Source organism: Macaca thibetana, chromosome 10 (assembly GCF_024542745.1).
Source record: "Macaca thibetana thibetana isolate TM-01 chromosome 10, ASM2454274v1, whole genome shotgun sequence".
Classification (NCBI taxonomy): domain Eukaryota; kingdom Metazoa; phylum Chordata; class Mammalia; order Primates; family Cercopithecidae; genus Macaca; species Macaca thibetana.
In genome coordinates, this window is record NC_065587.1 from 32,337,708 (window position 1) to 32,358,390 (window position 20,683).

A 20,683-nucleotide genomic window follows, 5' to 3' on the forward strand; every position below is an offset into this window, starting at 1 on the left:
CTCCGCCTCCTGGGTTCTAGAAATTCTCTTGTCTCAGCCTCCCGAGTAGCTGGGATTACAGGTGCCTGCCACCACACCCAGCTAATTTTTTTGTATTTTAGTAGACACAGAGTTTCACCATGTTGCCAAGGCTGGTCTCTAACTCCTGAACTCATGCAATCCACCTGCCTCGCCCTCCCAAAGTGCTAGGATTACAGGCATGAGCCACCATGACTGGCCTAGTTCTAAAATTTCTATGTAGTTCTTATTTCTTTGTAAGACTTCCTATATTTTCATTTGTTTCAAGCATATCTGTAATCACTCACTGAAGCATTTTTATCATGTCTGCTTTGAAATCTGAATTAATTCTCACATCTGTGACATCTCCATCTTTATGTCTGTTGATTGTCTTTTTTTTTTTTTTTTTTTTTGAGGCAGGATCTTGCTGTGTTGCCCAGGAGTGCTATGGCACGATCTCAGCTCACTGCAACCTCTGCCTCCCAGGCTCAAGTGATTCTCATGCCTGAGCCTCCAGAGTAGCTGGGACTACAGGCATGCACCACTAAGCCTGGCTAATTTTTTTGTAGAGACGGGGTTTCACCATGTTGATCAGGCTGGTCTCCAACACCTGATCTCAAGTGATCTGCCCACCTCGGTCTCCCAAAGTGCTGGGATTACAGGCGTGAGCCACCGCACCCGGCCAATTTAGTATCTGACTGATACTTGGTATGATGACTTTTCTTCTTTTTTCTTTTTCTTTTTTTTTTTTTTTTTTGAGATAGAGTCTTGGTTTGTTGCCCAGGCTGGAGTGCAGTGGCATGATCTCGGCTTACTGTAGCCTCTGCCTCCCAGGTTCAAGCAATTATCCCGCCTCAGCCTCCTGAGTAGCTGGGACTACAGGCGCCTGCCATCACGCCCAGCTAATTTGTTTGAGTTTTTAGTAGAGACGGGGTTCCACTGTGTTGGCCAGGATGGTATTGATCTCTGGACTTCATGATCCGCCCACCTTGGCCTCCCAAACTGCTGGGATTACAGGCATGAACCACCCTGCTGGGCCTGATGACTTATTTTCAATCAGAACTTGGATAATTTGGTTATTATAAGACTGTGAATCAGCCGGGTGCGGTGGCTCATGCCTGTAATCCCAGACCTTTGGGAGGCCGAGGAGGGCGGATCACGAGGTCAGGAGATTGAGACCATCCTGGCTAACACAGTGAAACTCTGTCTCTACTAAAAATACAAAAATTTAGCCTTTTTTGTAGGTGTGGTGGCGGGCGCCTGCAGTCCCAGCTACTCTGGAGGCCGAGGCAGGAGAATGGCTTGAACCCGGGAGGCGGAGCTTGCAGTAAGCCAAGATGGTGCCATTGCACTCTAGCCTGGGTGACAGAGTGAGACTCCGTCTCAAAAAAAAAAAAAAGAAAGAAAGACTGTGGATCTTATTTAAATCTTGTGTTTTAGCAAGGGCTTCCTCTGACACCATTCTGGCAGTGACAGGGGACACTTTACTGCCAGGTGGAGGTGGAAGTCCACGTTCTCCACCCTACCTCCATTGACACCTGGGGCCACAGGGATCCCTGTGACTGCTTGGTGGGGCTGGGAGTTCCTGCTCCCCACTCAGCCTCCTGTGATACCCCAGGTATGGATGGGGGGAATGCCTGCTGCTGATCCCCAAGTGGCCTCCACTGGCACCCTGTGTGGGCGGGGAGAGCCTCATCACCTCTGGAAAATGATGCAGGTCCTTACCCTCTGCTAGGTTCCTCTGACAGTACCATAGTGAAGACCTGGAGGGGGCCCTTACTACCACGTTAGGAGTGGAAGTCCAGGATCCCCATGTGGTCTCCACTGACACCGTGGTCAGGGAGGGGGACCTATTTCCACTCAAGTCCTCCTTGACCTCTTCCAAACACCCCAGTAGGAGGCTGGAGCATCTCTTACAGCCTGGCAAGGGTAGGAGTCTAGGCTCCCCACTGGTCTTTGCTATTGAGGGCAGGGTTGGGGCCACAGTTTTTTTCTGTAGTAGTTTGGCTTGAGTACAGTGGTTATTGTCTGAAATATTTTTGTTTTGCTAGTCTTTGTCCTGATCTTTTGGCTAGACAGAACAGGCTTTGCTTGGGACTTATTTTGTGCCTGTACCCATTGGTGTTTCTGGGTGTCCAGCTCCTCTGTATGCAGTTTGGGATACATGAATCAAAAAGATAACCTAGGAGGCTGGGCTCATGCCTGTCACCCCCGTGCTTTGGGAGGCTGAGGCAGGAGGATCCCTTGAGACCAGGAGTTACAAGATCAGCCTGAGCAACATAGCAAGACTGTCTCTACAAAAATTTTAAAAAAATATTAGCTGGGTGGTGGTGCATACCTGTAGTCCCAGCTACTTGGGAGGCTGAGGTGGGAGTATCACTTGAGCCTAGGAGTTTAGAGTTGCAGTGCGCTATGGTTGTGTCCCTGCACTCCAGCCTGCGTGACAGAATGAGACCTGTTTCTGAAATAAATAAAGTAAGAATAAAAAACAAAAAGACAACCCAGAGAAACACCACCATTTCATCCTTGGCTCTAAGTCTCTAGCTTCTCTGCCTTCTTTATAACACTTAGAATCTCCTTATGTTTGCTTTATTTATAACATTTAGGGTTTTTATTTGTGGAAGGAATAGGGAAACATGTTTATCTGTCTTCTAGGAAGAAGAAGTCTATTTTGTCTTTGTTTTTTGAGATGGAGTCTTGCTCTGTCATGCCAGCTGGAGTGCAGTGGCACGATCTCAGTTCATTGCAACCTCTGTCTCCTGGGTTCAAGCGATTCTCCTGCCTCAGCCTCTCAAGTAGCTGGAATTACCGGCGCCCGCCACCACACCCAGCTAATTTTTGTATTTTTAGTAGAGACAGGATTTCACCATGTTGGCCAGGCTGGTCTCAAACTCCTGACCTCAGGTGATCCGCCAGCCTCAGTCTCCCAAAGTGCTGAGATTACAAGCTTGAGCCACCACACCCGGCTGCCTTCATTTATTTTTTTCAGGCTCATTCATGGACGTGGTATTGCCTTCATTTTTGAAATATATTTTTGGTGGGTGTAGAATTTAGGTTAAGGCTGGGCATGGTGGCTCATGCTGTAATCCCAGCACTGGGATTGGCGAATGGATCACTTGAGTTCAGGAGTTTAAGACCAGCCTGCACAACATGGTGAAACCCCATCTCTACAAAAAATTAAAAAAATAAAAATAAAATGAAATAAAATAAAATAAATTAGCTGGGTGTGGTGGTGCACGCCTGTAGTCCTAGCTATTTGGGTGCTTGGGCAGCTGAAGAGGGAGGATCACTTGAACCTGGAGGCTGAGGCTGCAGCGAGCCATGTTTGTGCCACTGCACTGCAGCCTAGGTGACAAAGTGAAATCCTGTCTTTAAAAAAAAAAAGAAAAAGAATTTTAGGTTACAGGGATTTTTTTCTTGCAGTACTTTAAAGATATTGCTACACTATCTTCTTGCTTGCATTGTTTCCAACAAGAAATCTCCTTCTTCTTGATTCCTCTGCACACAATGTGTCTTTTTCCTCTCCATGCTTTTAAGACTTTCTCTTTAGCACTAGTTTTACGAAATTTGGTTGATGATGTACTTTGGTGGACCTTTTTTTTTTTTTTTTTTGAGACGGAGTCTCGCTGTGTTGCCCAGCATGGAGTGCAATGGCATGATCTCGGCTCACTGAAACCTCTGCCTCCCAGGTTCAAGAGATTCTCCCTCAGCCACCTGAGTAATTGGGATTACAGGTGCATGCCACTACGCCCAGCTAATTTTTGTATTTTTAGTAGAGATGGGGTTTCACCATGTTGGCCAGGCTGGTCTCAAACTCTTGACCTCAAGTGATCCGCCCACCTCGGCCTCCTGAAGTGCTGGAATTACAGGTGTGAGCCACTGCACCCGGCCTGGCTCGCCATTCTATAGACCCCTTGACCCTTCGTGGATCGTGGATCGTACCATAGCTCCCTGCCCCCAACTCCCTCACCCGCTGGGGAAGTTAAAGCCACAATCACCTCCAATTCTGACTAACAGCCAGCGATGCCTACTCTGAGGGGCAGGTCTGAGGTTGGATGAGCTGTGAGGGCCCAGGGAGCCCAGGTGGATGGCACTCAGGAATGGAAGAAGAGAACTGGGACTGGCATCGGCCTCCCCTGCAGCCTCGCAGCCTCCACCATGGGGGGCTTCGTTACCAGTAAGGAACTAAGGCAGAGAGGCCACCTCACTAGTCCAGACAGTTTCTTGCTTGCGGGGGAAAATCTGACTCCATGCCTGCGCTTAACCACAAAGAGTAACAACAATGCCAGCAAAACCACCGAGTCTAGCACTGTCCAATCTGGATGCTGCTCACATTGTCACAGCCGCCCAGGGGCCCCACACAGGGTGTCTCGGGCACCTGGTGCCAGCGGTCAGTGACTCACGAGGACCCCAGCTGCTGCTCTCAGCCTGCAGGAGTACTGGCTTGTGTCAAGAAAGGGCACCAGGCCACACTCTGTGCTTAGAGGCTCTGCAAACTTTTGCGGAAATGGAAGGACACATCCTTAACTGTTTCAAAACTGAAAGATAGAAGAAACGCTGTTCTTCACTTCCCCTGAAATCAAATCTGTTAACTAGGAGCTTCCCAAACCCAAATCCCCAGGAATCTTGAGCCTAAATTTAGCTTATCCTTGGAAGGTCACCGGATTACCCTGGGGCAGGGTCAGCCAGCAGCTGCTTAAGATAAACTTGGCTTTTCTGCAGACTCAGGCTTTTCTCACACACAATTAATGAGATCCTGCCGTACTTCCCCTGGGAAAGCAGAACAATGGCTGGGGTGAGCAGGTGGCCTTGGCCAGCGCTCTGCCCCAAGGGCCCTTCGCCAGAGATCAGGGGTTTGTGTCCCTGCCTGAACAGGACACCTCCGATCTCTACCTGCAGGCTCTGGACCACCGTGGCACTCTGGACATAAGGTCACTTCTGTCCCTTGGATGCCCAGCCCCTTCCCACCTCTGGGATCTTGCACTGGCTATTGCTTCTGCTCTGGCTGGAACTTATTCCCCGGATCCCTGTGAAATGTCACCTCTTCAGAGAGGTCCTCACCACTGTCTTTCCTGCCCAGTTCTTGGTTGACAGGTTCCTGTCAGCTCTTTATGGGCAGGAGCTGCCTGTGCTGTGTGCTCTGCCTAGAGACAGTGCTTGCCACAGAGTAGGTGGGCAGACCCTCCGTCAGTGGCAGGAAAGGTGGGTGCACCCTCATGCCCCACCGGAGTCTGGCCTGAGCCACTCAGAGGCCAGCCTCCATCTGAGGTGGGTTTGTCCGGGGTAGTGTCAGCCCCTGCGGCCCTCTCTGGGCCTCTCTGCATTGGCACTGGTTCCACTGCAGCCTGGAGCCTCAAGCAACAGGGTAGAAATCAGATTGTGAAAGGTGAAGCCTGAGACTCCTCTGCCATGTCCCTGTGATGCTGTAAGGCTGCCGCCAAAGAAGCGTGAGCTTGCTGGGGCCACCCTAGGGTGCCAGGTAGGAGAGAAGAAAAACAGGCAGCCAGGGGAGAAGGGAGAGCCTTGGGCTGGCTGCAGCCCCAAGCTGGCTAGAGGGCGACAGGCAGCCTCCTGTGCAGGACAGAAACACGAAGACAGCCGCCCTGTGGAGGTTATTCCTGGATACCGGGTGGGAAAATCAACAAGCAAATGGACAGGTCCAGCTCAAGCCTCTAAAAGCAATGCTGGGGGACGGTGCAGCAAGGTGTTCCTGGAAGTGATCTCGGCAACACAACTTAGAAGATGAGCAGGCCGGGCGCGGTGGCTCAAGCCTGTAATCCCAGCACTTTGGGAGGCCGAGACGGGCGGATCATGAGGTCAGATCGAGACCATCCTGGCTAACACGGTGAAACCCCGTCTCTACTAAAAAATACAAAAAACTAGCCGGGCGAGGTGGCGGGCGTCTGTAGTCCCAGCTACTCGGGAGGCTGAGGCAGGAGAATGGTGTGAACCCGGGAGGCGGAGCTTGCAGTGAGCTGAGATCCGGCCACTGCACTCCAGTTTGGGCGACAAAGCGAGACTCTGTCTCAACAACAACAACAACAAAAAAAAGAAGATGAGCAGGACCCAACCTGACAGACCCACACCGCGGGCAGAAGAGGCCAAGGTAAGAGACGGCCCACGTGAGGCCCATAGGCAGGTGAGTCTGCTGGGGCAGAGTGTGTGCTCAGGGCCTCGCCAAGCCTGGTGACTGGACTGGCCAGTCCTAGCACATGCAGGTACACATCAGTCCAGCTGCTCTAGGGGTCGGCTCTTTGTCCATGGGCAATGTGAGCCATGGAGGGTCTTAGGTAGGGTGAGGCCCAGGAGACGGGCCTGCTGGGGTGGCCTAGCTGGGCAAGGGCAGGTTCTTGATGAGCTGAGGAGGCCACAGCAGTCATCCCAGGAAGATGGTGGCATGGAAGGGCTGGGAGTAGGGGGATCCAGGGAAGGTCCCTGGGCTTGGGCTAGGGGATAGTAAGAGTGAGAGGGTGGGTGGGTCAGCTGGACCCCTGGAGTACACAGAGGAGATGTCCAGGAGGGTCTGTAGAAGAAGGGGCGTGGCCCATGGGTCTGCAGCAGGAGGGATGCAGTGACTAAGTGATAGCTGGGAGAAGGCAGTGGTCCTCAGAGCCACACCTGGTGGGGAGAGGCCACGTGGGGCTGAGCAAAGAGGGTACGATTTCCCTCCAGCCTCAGGGCTGGGCACACTTGCCTTCAGAGCCTCCCCACACTAGGTGAGCCAGATGCTGGCCTTACCTCATTTACCATCTCAGAGCCATCTGAAGGGGGAGAAGGGAACCAGGCCCCAGGAGGCAGAAAGTCATCAAAGCTCCCACATCTGTGACCAGCCTCAGTGCCATGCTTTTTCTATGGAGGGTCCTGTCCAATGGAACTGAGCACAGATCAGATAAAAGAACTGGGCACCCAGTGGCTTCAGTCCAGGGCCTGGAGTTCAAACTTTACTGGAAACAAAGGGGCCGACAGAGATTGGAGAAAGAACTGCTAGAAAGGGGCTGGTGTCCCCATGGGACTGTGGGTTTTGGAGCCTTGTGCCCCCACCTGAGCCTCAGGGGGCCCGGAGTGTCCACCCCAGTGGACCTTTCGAGAAATGGCTGGGCCATTGTGCAGAAGAATGCCCGGAAATCCCGAGCCGCCCTCCCCCAGCAAGGATGGGGGCTCTTCCTCCTGGCCAGGAAACTCCAAGTTGGCTTCCGGAGGGTGGCCTGGGGGCTGGGGTGCCAGGGACACCATCGCCACTGGTGGGAGGGCAGGGCACAGCCCCTCCGTGTCCCTTTGTCTCTCCCGTCTGAAGGCCAGAGCAGGCTGCTAGGCCTGGGGCCACCACTGCCCCTGGGTATCCACTCAGTGTGCTGGGCCACTGAGAACTTCCTGAAGTGGTGTCACCTGAGCTGGGCCCCCAAGGATGGGGTGCGGGCAGTACCGCAGGAAGAGGAGCAGCCCCTATGAAGATTGAGAGGTCTGGGAAGCCCCTGCAGCTTGGGAGAGTGGGGGTCGCCAGGCAGGGGGAAAGCCCCTGTGCCACCGCTTTGTGCCAGAGACTCAGGCTCCAGAGAGGCAGTGAGTGGCATGGGGGGGTGAGGCTGGAGCCTGGGCCTGACCTCCATATGGCTGCCTGGCGTCTCCGTTTGCCATGGGGTGAGAGAGACAGTGCCGGGACTCAGAGCGGGGCTGGAGAGAGAGTGAGGGAAAGGGCCTGGGTGGGGCTTGGACTCCGGGGCGGGCTTTCTGGAGACACCCCCTACAAGGGCCTCTACGGCTGTGACAGGGGTTGGGGGGTGGCGGCTCCTGCAAACCCCAGTCAGTGGAGTGGAGCTGGCTCCGGTGGAAGAGACCACTGGGCTCAGTAGGGGATGTGGGAGTGGACCGGGTGGTGCAGGCTGGGGGTCAAGCGCCTTCTGAAGTGACGCGGCCGGAACACGCAGGGAGGCGGCTCAAGAAGCGGGCCCTAGGCCAGCCCAGAACGCGCTTGGCCGCGACTAGGATAACAGCGGGTGGGGCTGGGGGCGGCGGCCGGGCGGGGAGCCGTCCCGCGCCCTCAGCTACCCCCCAAGAGCCGTTGTTTTCCTAACTTCAGCTGCCAGGGGCTCTGTGATTGGCTGCGGGACGATGGCCCGCGCACGGATTGGCTGCTTCGGGTCGGGGGGCCGGGCCCGGGGGACAGAATCCGCCCCCGAACCTTCAAAGAGGGTACCCTCGGCAGGAGTTGGCAGACCTAGAAGGTGCGACAGACCCGCGGGGCAAACGGACTGGGGCCGAGAGCCGGGAGCGCGGGCGCAAAGGCACTAGGGCCCGCCCAGGGCGCCGCGCAGCACGGCCTTGGGGGTTCTGGGGGGCCGTCGGGCTCGCGTCTCTCCTCTAGCCATGGGGTCCGCAGCGTTGGAGATCCTGGGCCTGGTGCTGTGCCTGGTGGGCTGGGGGGGTCTGATCCTGGCTTGCGGGCTGCCCATGTGGCAGGTGACTGCCTTCCTGGACCACAACATCGTGACGGCGCAGACCACCTGGAAGGGGCTGTGGATGTCGTGCGTGGTGCAGAGCACGGGGCACATGCAGTGCAAGGTGTACGACTCGGTGCTGGCTCTGAGCACCGAGGTGCAGGCAGCGCGGGCGCTCACCGTGGGCGCCGTGCTGTTGGCGTTCGTTGCGCTCTTCGTGACCTTGGCGGGAGCGCAGTGCACCACCTGCGTGGCCCCGGGCCCGGCAAAGGCGCGTGTGGCCCTCACGGGAGGCGTGCTTTACCTGCTTTGCGGGCTGCTTGCGCTAGTGCCACTCTGCTGGTTCGCCAACATTGTCGTCCGCGAGTTCTACGATCCGTCTGTGCCCGTGTCGCAGAAGTACGAGCTGGGCGCAGCGCTGTATATCGGCTGGGCGGCCACCGCGCTGCTCATGGTAGGCGGCGGCCTCTTGTGCTGCGGCGCCTGGGTCTGCACCAGCCGTCCCGACCTCAGCTTCCCCGTGAAGTATTCGGCGCCGCGGCGGCCCACGGCCACCGGCGACTATGACAAGAAGAACTACGTCTGAGGGCGCTGGGCACGGCGGGGGCCCTCCTGCCAGCTACGCCTGCGAGGCGTTGGATGAGCCTGGGGAGCCCCGCATGGACCGGCGGCTTCCGCCGGGTAGCGCCGCGCGCAGGCACCGCAGAACATCCGGCTCTGCACCCCGACGCGGTTCCTGGATGGGCTCCTGCCTGCGCCCGCAGCTGACTCTCTCCTGCCACCAGCCGGGCCCTGCCCTTAACAGACGGACTCGGACAATTTCCTTTTCTGTGCGCGGCGCTGTTTCCACAGGCAGAGCGGGTGTCAGACTGAGGATGCCGCTTCCCCTCCAAGACGCTGGGGGTCTTGGCTGTTGCCTTACTTCCCAGAGGCTCCTGCTGACTTCGGAGGGGCGGATGGAGAGCCCAGGGACCCCACCGGAGAGATGTGTACAGCTGGTCTTTACCCCATCAGCAGGGCCCGAGCCCAGGGGCCAGTTACTTGGCCTGGACCTCCCGGTCTCACTCCAACATCTCCCCAGGCAAGGCTTGTGGGCACCGGAGCTTGAGAGTGGGCGGGAGTGGGAAGGCTAAGAATCTACTTAGTAAATGGTTTGAACTCTCTCCCGCCTGTGTCCTGTTCTCTGTCCAGCCATCTCCCGTGTCCAGCAGTCCCATTCATCACCCACCAGCCCCGCCCTCCCAAGGACTCCTGTAGGGACCTCCTCCCAGGGCTGGCATTTTCCCCATCCTCCCTGCTACCTTCCCACCAGGTGGGAGACATAGCCACCACTTACTACAGCCCAGAAAGGCGGGATCTGCGGTCAGAAGAGCGGCTGCTGCAGTCATGGGGCCCTGGGGCCCGGGATGGGACAGGGGCGGGGGCAGCGGCAGACCCCAGCAGGGTGAAGCGCCCTCAACACAGGCTGGTGAGTGGGGGTCCTGCGATGTGGGAAGTGCTGGGGGTGGGCAGTCAGGCCGCTGGCTTCTCTCAGAAAGGGCTGAGCCCCACACAGCACAGGGCGAGGTTTTCCACTGCCGTCTCAGGGCTTGCCTAGTTCCGGGTCCCATCAAGTGGCCACAGAGGTCTGTAGAACTCCCCACCAGGCCCTTTCCAATGGTGGGTGGGGCAGGAATAGGGGTGAATGCAGGACACGCCGGTCAACAGTGGGGTTGCCATGGGAGGAGGTGCTGACAGCTGGTTGCCCAGAGTACCACACCTTGGCTCCAGCCCCTCGTCCTGGCTCCTTCACCAGTCCCAGCGTAGCTCCCTACAGAGCCTGTGCCCACCCACCCTGCCGGCCTGGCAGCCTGCCCAGACTGGTACTGACAACCAGCACCTGTGCCAGCCCCTGCTGGGGGCACCTTCCTCCTCCAGGGGCTGTATGACCTGGGAGTCAGGGCTGGCCCCTGCCAGGCATCTCGGAATAGGGGGTCTAGAGCCATCTAACAGTCACTGAGAGCTCATTGTTTTTAGCCTTGTTCTAGGTACTTTGAATTAACACATTTTTAACTTTTGACATAAAGCTAGAAGCAGAAGAGAGCAGCTGATGAAGGGGGCATACTGCAGGGAAGAGCTCTAAGCCCAGCTGGAAGGAAGACTTGGCATCTGCTCCAACCTGGCCTCGGGGGCCCTGCCCAGAAATGTCTGGGCCACATCCAGTGGCAGGGAGTCTCCTAGGTCTGGCCAGGCTACCACCATGGGGCAGTGGCAGAACCCCAAGAATGTGGGCTCAGTGGGGCTTAGGGCAGCCGCTGGAATGTGTGGCAGCTTCCTGGGAGCTGCTGTGGAACCAGAGGTGGGATGAGTTACAGGGATAGGGGCCCCACAGTGCAGAGGTCCTCAGGAGGCCTGACCTGTGCCCCACCTGGGCCTGTAGAGCAGGGACCAAGAGCAGTCCCCAAGCTTGGGAGTGTGTGATCCCAGAGCTGTGGCCCTGGGCAGAGCCGGAAACAATGGTCCTTACACTCTTGCATCTGGCCACTGGGGCTGGGTAGTACCAGGTCTGGTGCGTTTGGTCAGAAGCCGAGGCTCAAGGCTGCCTGGGAGGGCTGCATCCCACACAAGCTGTTTCCTAAGAAAGGAAGGGCATGGGGCTGGGCATGGGATGGCTCACGGCTATAATCCCAGCACTTTGGGAGGCCGAGGGGGGCGGATCACAAGGTCAGGAGATCAAGACCATCCTGGCCAACATGGCAACACCCCATCTCTACTAAAAATACAAAAATTAGCTGGGCGTGGTGGCCATGCCTGTAATCCCAGCTACTCAGGAAGCTGAGGCAGGAGAACTGCTTGAACCCTGGAGGCAGAGGAAGCAGTGAGCCGAGATCGTGCCACTGCACTCCAGCCTGGCGACAGAGCGAGACTGTCTCAAAAAAAACAAAACAAAACAAAACAAAAAAACGAAGGGCATGGAAAGGCAGCTGCACAGCCTCTGAACTTTCCCAAATGGCCAGGGTGGGCAGCTCAAGGGCCCCAGGGAGCTGTGCAAACCACCAGAGGCGAGGGGGGTGCCCAGCCTCCAGTCCAGCTCTGACCCTTTTGTGCCCACTGCCCTTTGCCAAGGGCTGCACCAAGACCAGCCCCACCTACCTGTGTGCGCTTTTCCAGGTCACTCTTTCTGAGCTTTTCCCCACTGACTTAAAACCTACCCAAATCACTCCTGCCTTCAAAGACCTGAAAAAGAGTGCTGGACGGTGAGACCCATGGGTGGCGGGATGGCTGAGAGAGTGGACTAGCTATGTGGCTGAGGCCAAGTGGACCGGAGGAAGTGGTAGGTGGACAGAGCCAGGTGCTGGCTGGCACCACTAGGCAGTGGCCAGTGCAGGTGCTGTGAGGAGGCGGGGATGCTGAGGGGTACTGACCTCTGCCCACTGCCACCCGGAGGTCCTGGAGGACAGAGTGAGGAGATCTTGTACTTCGGGCCAATCCTCATGCTGATTTCCTGCCAGGCGCTGAGGGTACCTGGGGCCCAGGACCTATAGAAGACTCAAGGCACACCTAAGCACTGGCCTTGAGACCAGAGCCACAATGGGGACGGAGCCTAAAATAAGCATTTTATTTAATAAAAAATGGCTTCTACATCTCAAATCATGTACATAACTTACAATCTAAATGAAAGCCAGTTATATAAATAAGGAGGTCATTCCTGAAGAAATCAAATTCTAGAAAAGAAAACAAAAAACAAGTTTCAAACAATGTTGATGTGCCACCAAATTAAACAAACTGCCCAGGCATTCCCTCTGGGTAGTGCTTCTGAGTAGCCAGGACTGCTTGTGGGGGTGAGGCCACCCCAGACTCAGAGGCCTCTGCTGTCCTCACAGCACCCCTTGCCTGGGCTGAGCTGTCCTACATCAGAGCTCCTTCCAGGCACCTTCTCACCTCACGGACCCCACCCAGCTGCTCAGCCAGCCCCCTGGCACCCTCCCATGGGGTCTCTCCCTCCATCCCTCGGTACTCTGCTGCTCAGCCCTCCTGGCCCAGGCCACCTGTACCCCTGCCTCAGTGGAAGAACACACAGCAGCATAACATCATCACCAAGCAGGCTGCAGGGAAGGGGTCTGCCTCTAGCACCCACTCCACTGCTGGAGAGCCCCACCTCTGCATCTGCCCCACACTACACAGTCCTGTGCTGATGCTCACATTCATCGTCTAAGGAGAGAGTGGGCCCCATTTTTGGATGAGGAAACAGGCTCAGTCTGATTAGGTGGCTGGTCCAAGGTCACTGCTGATGAGCCTACAGAACTTGCCAAAAACCCGAGGGTCTGACCCAGAGCCCTTCCCCTAACATGGGCCCTGTGTAGTCCAGGCCACCCTGAGAGGAACTGTGGGGTCCCTGAGGCCCCCTGTGCTGTTGTCAGTCGAACACCCCCACTCCAGCCCCAAAAGAACAGGTGCTTGCCCCTGGAGGGATGGACAGACGGACGGATGGGTGGGAGAGTGGGAAGGACCCCAGGCCTGGCCTGAAGGACCTCCTACAACACAGCCTTGGCAGGGCCCTTCTGCCACAGCCGCAGCCTCCAGGCTAGGGCTCCGGGAGATGCAGGGCTGGATGTGGCATTCCCTGTGGGGAACCTGGGCTGAGAGATGGTCACAAAGACACAAGGCAGGCCTATTTCCTGGGAACCCTTAAGAAAGAGGTAGTACACGGGGCAGTGGGAGGTGTCCCGGGTCAGTGACCTGCCAGTGAATCCCATCGGGGCCCTCAGGACAGCTGTGTGCTGGTGAAGGCCCCAGCAGAACCGGCACTTTGGAATTCCCAGCTGAGTGGCTGCCAACAGCTTTGCTTTCTCATGAGCCAAGCACACAAAAGCCTACATGCCTGCTCTGTGGGCTCTTGCCCAGCACTTGACATGAAGGCTGTGGGACAGGAGGCTCCAGGTGGCCTCCGAGGGCAGCACCAGGGAGTCTGTGTGTGACATGTGTCACACGGGATGCCCAGCCCCAGAGTGTGGTCAGCAGAGGGTGAATACCAGCTCTTTCTGAAGGGATCGCAGGGGCTTAATGAAATTAGCTACCTCAAAATGCCGCATTGTGGCCCTGCTGGCAGCCTAAGGACAGATGTGCTTGGGAAAAATGTGTTGGCTCCAATCTCCTCAAGAACCCTGCTTTGGTCTGAAACCCAAGTAAAAGCCTCCGTTGAGGGAGGACAGAGCAGGGCATCAGGGTCGGGCTCTGAGGGGGCTGTTACAGCTGCCCCTGCAGAACCCCTGTAACTCACCCTAGGATAGGAGGGAAATCAGTGCATCCAGAAACTTGCTCCGATCCTCTGCTTTCAGCTCAATTACTGAAGTAATGAAAGAAAAACAGCCAGAACACAAGGCAGGGCAGAAGGCCCTCCACCGCATTCCACAGTGTGCAGCTCCTCCTGGTCTGTGGTGTTCTGCACTCAGTGGTTGTGTCTCTGGTACCTCGTGTCAGGGGGCACTGCTAGGCCAGGGCTGGGGAGTGCCCCTGCCAATAGAGGGGACACAGGGAGGGGCCCTACAGACCTGGACAGAAACGGGCCTGCCCACCCTAGGAATCCCCAGGAGTGGAAATCAGACACTTTTGCATCCAGAAACTTGCTCCGATCCTCAGCTTTCAGCTCAATTACTGAAGTAATGAAAGAAAAACAGCCGTGAGAAGGGAGGAGTAGGACTCGGCTTCAGTGTTCTCTTCCCCACAAGGGGACATGGTGCAAACTGCCCATATCACAGGGCCCTCAGGCTCAGCTGAGCACACAAACCCTCACCACAAAGCAAAACTAGCCCCCAGAATGGGGCTGGCCTGGCCCTGGGAGCCGTCTATGCCGCCAGCCACAGCCCCGAGAGCCCCAGATCCAGCCATGGCTGGGTCTGGCTCAAGGAAGGCAGCTCTGAGATGGCTGAGGCCACTTCAACAAAGGCTGGATCTCCCATGACAGTGTCTATCATTGTTGAGGAATCCGTGGTGATGAGGCAAGAAAATTTCCTTTCTCAGAGGTGCGGGAAGTACTGAGGTTGTTGAGCTGAACTGTCTCCCCCAAATCCCTATGTTGAAGCCCTAACCCCCAGGACCTTAGAATGTGACTGTGGCAATTAAGTTCAAATGGGGTTGTTAGGATGGGCTCTAATCCAATCTGTCTGGTGTCCTCGGAAGATGAAGCGGTTTGGACACACACACCAGGGAGGTGTGCAGAGGGAAGACCATGTGAAGACACAGAGAGAAGGCGGGCATCTGTGTGAGCCAAGGAGAGAGGCCTCAGGAGAAGCCAGCCCTGCCCCGCCTTGACCTGGGCCTTCTCGCCCCTAGGACTGGGAGGAGACACGTGGTTGAAGCCACCCTGTCTGTGGTATTTTGCTATGGCAGCTTTAGCAAACTAACCCAGGGTGAAATATCAGTAAGGCTGGGCACAGCATGGGGTGGTATCCTGGGTCATCACAGGCCCTGCTGTTTTAAAGAAACTGTCAACCCAACCCTGAATGAAAGGCCCAGGGGCCCTGGTGGCCAGTTCTCTAGGCTTGCTGGGAAAGTGATCCTTAGCACTGGCTGTAAGGCCAGAGTCAGGCCTGGCTGTCAGTCTCTGGGGGGATGCCCACCACGGTCACTGTGCCATGCTCCACGCTCAGGGGGGCAGCCATCACCAGAGGCAGCAGCTTGCAGCGCCTGTTCTTTGTCTATGGAGTTGGAGAGAGCACCCTCTGTCAGAGTACGATGGGCCCCAGCTCACCACTCAGAGCCCAGAGCCCGACAGCACCCACTCACTCTACTCCCCAGAGCCTCCAGGGACTCTGTCATCAGAGAAGATGCCTTGGTCCCCACCCAGCCACCCCAAGTTAGATGCCCAAGGCCAGGGTCTAATTCCCAGTCCAGGGAGCTCTCCAAGCATCTGCCCTCCTGTACCCACAGCGTGGTACTGTGGCCACGATGCTGTGTCCCCACGCCTCCTTGTGTACCAGCCTAGCCCCACTGCCCGTTGGCTGTTTGTTGCAGGGAGCCCGCCCTGCTGTCTCCTCCCTCACCTCCTTCAGGTCCTGCGGCAGCTGCCACCTTCTCCAGGAGGCCCCAGGCCACCCCGCCTCGTCCTGCTCCATCCCCTGGCAGCACATGCTCTCATCTTAACCGCAGCTACCACTCCTTATCCCCTCTCGCTGGCACGCTCCCTCAGGATAAAGGTTCAGGGCCTCCTTCTCTGCTGTGCCTGCGGCACCCACACCCTACAGCCCAGGTGACCAGCATTCCTGGTGTGTCTAGGACTGAGGGGTGTCCCAGGATGTGCACCAGGATGGGCAGTCACTCCATGACAACAGGGCCAGGCAGGTGCTGGATGTTCAAAACATGTCTGATAAATGAATGGATCCTGTAAAGTAGGTATGTGTTCATCCATTTCATGGATGAGGAAACAGGCTCAGATCAGATTATCTACCTCACGTCACACAACTGGCAAATGAGGAGGCTGATCTTTGAACACAGCCTAGAGGACTTCAAGGCCCATGCTCTGTCCCTAGTTCATCTTTGATATTACCTGGTTGATAGAGCACATGTCATCTGTCATCATTTTTCTGGTTAGTTCAGTAGCAAAAGAAAAGTTCAACTTCCTGTTAGCACATTTTGTTTGAAATAGCCCCCTGCATAATCTCTCATCCTCGAAGCAGAGGGGGACTTCAATTATTGAAATGTCACATCTGGGAAGAGCCCCATGCTGGCTGGGTGAGGACCCCTGCCCTAAAGCCAGCCAAGTTAGGAGTGTGTTCCACGTCAACGCAAAGAGGGAGTTAGGCCACACAGAAGACAAAGCCAGGCACAGGAAATCAGCCTAGTGGACAACCTGTTGCTGGGAAGCCAGTCTCTGCTACAACCATCCTGCTTTCCCTGACCTGCGACAATAGCACACAAGCCCCAGCCCTATTCACTCCACGAGGGCCCCTCCCTACTCGTCTGAGTGACTTAGACAGCAAGTGATGAATCAGAGCTTGAGAGAACTGGAAGGTTCCTAGGGGTCAGCTGAGGAAAAGACAGCTCAGAAAAAAGTAATGGATATGCCTAGACCTTGCAGCTGGTGAACAGCCACAGGCACCCCAAGCATCTAACTCCCAGTCCAGGGAGCTCTCCAAGCACCTGCCCTCCTGTACCCACAGCACCCGCCTGGCCTCTCACCGAACACACAAAGGACTTGAGCAGGTGTTTGCTGAGCAGGCTCAGGGACGCCGGCCTGGAGAACAGCACGACATCTGGAGTGCCCTGTGGAGGCGAGACAGATGGTCAGACGAAGCCACTGGTGCTGTGGCCAGGCGCCTGTGCTCTGTGGGAAGCCTGACCTCCATGAGGGAGCAGTACAGGAAAGGCCCCTGGGAGATGACGAGGTTGGTGCAAAGGCAGCTGGCAATGGTCTGCTGGGTGGCTCGTAGCTGCTTCTTGGCGAGTTCCAGGCCATGGTAGAGTTTGTCCAGGTTACTCCTGCAACAGGGCAGACACATGGCTTTGGTGGTGCTTGTCAGGTGGTGCTTTGGTAAAATACCAAGGTCACAAATAAGATTGCTTGGCTACCGGTTCAGAAAGAGGTTTGGGGATAAGAATTTATCTTCTCTCCCTCCTGAGTTCTCTCTCACATGAAAGGAAATAATTTTTTAAATTGTATAAACACACAGCAATCCAGTGAGAGGTGGGAGAGGGTGCAAGCATCAGAAGACAGAAGATTAAAAGCCAACAGAGGGAAGATCCCACACAGGAGGGCCCAGGAGGACTGACACAGGGGAGGCTTGGGCAAGGGCTGGAGGTTGGATGACGGATCGCCTCAAACTCAACAGATTTTTACTCTTCCCTCGAAAAAGGGAGGCTCCCCTCTGAGTACGTGAAATGTACCCTCTGTGTATAAGTAGAGTCCTCAAGCAAAGCCTCTGGGCTTTACAGTGGGGAGTCACAAAGTGTCACAGTTGGCTCCTGCCTGCAAAGGTGAAGCGATGTCTTATGACCAGTGAGCTGTGCCCAGATATCCAGGGCTCAGCCAAGGGTCCACGATCCCCTTCTTGAATATGAAAGACATCAGATCATTTGAGAAATGCCTGTGGCCTGAAAAAATAACCCTGAAGGAAACAGATAATTTGGAGAACAAAAGAAAGTTAAAATGAACTCTAACTAGTATCTTCAGAGAGATGTGTGCAACTCTTACATTCCTAAACCAAGAACAGGATGCTATGAAAAACGAACAGTCAAAAACTAGGAAATGTTGATGGAAATAAAAACAATTGCAAAAGATAAAACATCCACTCAAAGTCCAGAGGATAAGTCAAGAAAAGCTTCCTCAACATAGGTAACAAGACAAAGTTACGGAAAATGTAAGGCAAAAATATAAGACAGAGCATCATCATTCCAGGAAGCCTGGAAAGCAAGAATAAAAAACATGGATGTTTTCTGTGGAGGGAATAGTAAAGAAATAGTAAAATGAAGATACTGTCAGATATATAAGAACTCAGAAAGTTTATCTCACATGTGACTTTTATTTGAATGTTACTTAAGAACTGTGCTCTAATTTAATGAGGGAGTAAATGAAACAAAGATGAAGATCCCAAGAAACATTGGACCTAACTAAGAGGCACAGCCAAGATTTGGACATTCATGAGGATAGTGGAAGGCAGGCCTAGAGAGCTGTAGGTCCAGGCTGTGGTGAGCAGACAGAATCCCAGACTCTTCAGCAAAAAGGGGCTCAGAGAATAACGGCTGGAAGGAGTTTGGGGGAGAAAAAAAATGAATGTGATAAAGGAGGCAATTAAAAACGCCAGGAAAAACAAAGAGCTGTGCCAGATAGTAATCCATTATTACACATGATTGTCTCTGGAATAGTTTATTAGCACAATAAAGTAAACTATTTGTTGACTTTCATCTTTTAAAATCAACCTATAGGCTGGGCGCAGTGGTTCACGCCTGTAATCCCAGCACTTTGGGAGGCCGAGGTGGGCAGATCACGAGGTCAGGAGATCAAGACCATCCTGGCTAACACGGTGAAACCCCATCTCTACAAAAATTAGCTGGGCATGGTGGCGGGTGCCTGTGGTCCCAGCTACTCAGGAGGCTGAGGCAGGAGACTGGCGGGTGAACCCAGGAGGAGGAGCTTGCAGTGAGCCGAGATCGCACAACTGTACTCCAGCCTGGGCGACAGAGCGAGACTCCGTCTCTAAAAAAATAAATAAATAAAATAAAATAAAATAAAATCAACCTACAGCCAAAGATAAGACAAATTATCTTTTTCTCTATCCCAAGATTGTTATCAGTCTTGAAAATGTAAAAGCACAAATTTCAGAAAATACCAAGGAGAGCTGAAGAGCAAAGTAAGGCTGTTTCCACAGCTTGGATATCTGTCCCCTCGAAACCTCATGTTGAAATCTGATCCAAGATCGCAGAGATGGGGTCTAATGGGAAATGTTTGGATCATGGGGGCAGATCCCTCATGAATAGATGAATGCCCTACCTGGGGCTAGGGGGTATAAGTGAGTTCTTACTCTATTAGTTCCCATGACAGCTGGTTGTTAAAAAGAGCCTAGTACTTTCCTCCTTTCTCTTCCTTCCTCCATTACCACATGGTCTCTGCACACACCAGCTCCCCTTTTGCATGAGTGGAAGCACCCTGAGGCCCTCACCAGATGCAGATGCCCAATCTTGAGCATTCCAGCCATCAGAATTGTGAGCCAAATAAACCTTTTCTCTTTATAAATTACCCAGCCTCAGGTACTCCTTTACAGCAACACAAAATGGATTAAGAGTGTTTCAAATATCCTTTTCTTACAAAGTAGGGAGATGAGACACTGGTGATGAAAGAAGACATAAATATGTTAAAGTTACAAAGAAGTTAAAAATAGTGGCATAACTGTACCAACAGGAGGGAAGGTGGACAAGAGTGGGACAGATGCTCCTTTGTCACAGTAGGAAGTTGGTAGACAATGTCTAAAGCCTACCCATCAATGCTGGGACGATGGCAACAACAGTGGTAAGACAGTGTTTGGATTTCCCCAAATTTCTAGATAAAAGTAGAGCAACTATATTGCAAAATGAAAAACTTGGGACCCACATTTGCAACAAATTAAGAGAACAAGGGAACACTTCAAACCCTAAAGTGTAAGCAGGTGAAAAGAGACCATGAACAGCCAGACAGGTACACCATCTATATCAGTGCGAGAGAAAGCCGAGAGGTAGTGAGACCTAAGAAGACTTAAAACTCCAGGCAACTGGAGAGCAGTGGCCCAGACTGAGAGGAAGTTTGCCCTATGCAACAGCAGGAGAGTGCAGTGGGCCAAGGGAAAGTATAAGGGGCCTCCCTAGAGTGCAAGGAGTCCTGGTAATGAGCAAGGGGTCCTGTTAAACAGCAAGGAATCCTGGTAAAGTATAAGGAGACTATAGTAAAGAGTAAGGGGTCCAGCCTGGCCAACATGTCTCTACAAAAAATACAAAAATTAGCCAGGTGTGGTGGCACATGCCTGTAGTCCCAGTTACTTGGGAGGCTGAGGCAGGAGACTCGCTTGAACCTGGGAGGCAGAGGTTGCAGTGAGTGGAAATCGTGCCACTGCACACCAGCTTAAGTGACAGAGTAAGACCTTGCCTCCAAAAAAAAAAAAAAAAAAAAAAAAATTAGCCTTCATGACCTTGGGTTAGGCAATGGTTTCTTAGCTATGACACCAAAAGTGCAAGAAACAAAGGAAAAAGCAGATCACTTAAATGTCATCAAAATTAACAAATTTTATATTTCCTAGGACACTGAAAAAGTGAAAAGCCAGCCTACAGAATGGGAGAAAATACTTGCAAATTACTTATCTGATAAGGGATTTGTATGTAGGATATATAAAAATTTTAGGCTGGGCACGATGGTTTATACCTATAATCCCAGTTCTTTGGGAGGCCAAGGCCAGAAGACTGCTTGAGCCCAGGAGTTTGAGACCAGCCTGGGCAACATGGTAAGACCTCATCTCTACTAAACATTTAAAAATTAGCAGGTGTGGAAGCTCATGCCTGTAATCCCAGCTACTCAGGAGGCTGAGGTGGGAGGATGGCTTGAACCAAGGAGTTTGAGTCTGCAGTGAGCCATGATTGCACCACTGCATTCCAGCTTGAGCAACAGAGTGATACCCTGTCTCAAAAAAAAAAAAAAAAAAAAAAAAAGACAAAGGACTCGAATAGACAATTCTCCTAACAAGATACACGAATGACCAATAAACACATGAGAAGATGCTCAACACTATTAGTCATCAAGAAAATGCAAATCA

General features: G+C 53.9%; 4 protein-coding genes across 4 annotated transcripts in view; 3 read left to right on the forward strand and 1 right to left on the reverse strand.

Annotated features, from left to right (window-relative positions):
* CLDN5 (claudin 5) overlaps positions 1-9,595 on the forward strand; it is a 224,577-nt gene extending 214,982 nt beyond the window's left edge. The window contains exon 2 of the mRNA XM_050746330.1: positions 8,211-9,595. Coding sequence (XP_050602287.1) covers positions 8,362-9,018 — 657 coding nt within the window. The 5' untranslated portion in view covers positions 8,211-8,361 and the 3' untranslated portion in view covers positions 9,019-9,595. The remainder of the gene's footprint in view (positions 1-8,210) is intronic.
* Positions 4,773-20,683, forward strand: part of UFD1 (ubiquitin recognition factor in ER associated degradation 1) — a 79,426-nt gene continuing 63,515 nt past the window's right edge. The window contains exons 1-3 of the mRNA XM_050746243.1: positions 4,773-5,747; positions 6,061-6,103; positions 8,075-8,156. Of these exons, the coding sequence (XP_050602200.1) occupies positions 8,107-8,156 (50 nt within the window). The 5' untranslated portion in view covers positions 4,773-5,747; positions 6,061-6,103; positions 8,075-8,106. The remainder of the gene's footprint in view (positions 5,748-6,060; positions 6,104-8,074; positions 8,157-20,683) is intronic.
* C10H22orf39 (chromosome 10 C22orf39 homolog) overlaps positions 7,237-20,683 on the forward strand; it is an 86,863-nt gene continuing 73,416 nt past the window's right edge. Inside the window, exon 1 of the mRNA XM_050746329.1 lies at positions 7,237-7,776. Coding sequence (XP_050602286.1) covers positions 7,443-7,776 — 334 coding nt within the window. The 5' untranslated portion in view covers positions 7,237-7,442. The remainder of the gene's footprint in view (positions 7,777-20,683) is intronic.
* CDC45 (cell division cycle 45) overlaps positions 12,008-20,683 on the reverse strand; it is a 43,092-nt gene continuing 34,416 nt past the window's right edge. The window contains exons 15-19 of the mRNA XM_050745445.1: positions 16,751-16,889; positions 16,590-16,673; positions 15,002-15,109; positions 13,693-13,882; positions 12,008-12,136 (exon numbers count right to left, since the gene is read on the reverse strand). Of these exons, the coding sequence (XP_050601402.1) occupies positions 13,694-13,882; positions 15,002-15,109; positions 16,590-16,673; positions 16,751-16,889 (520 nt within the window). The 3' untranslated portion in view covers positions 12,008-12,136; position 13,693. The remainder of the gene's footprint in view (positions 12,137-13,692; positions 13,883-15,001; positions 15,110-16,589; positions 16,674-16,750; positions 16,890-20,683) is intronic.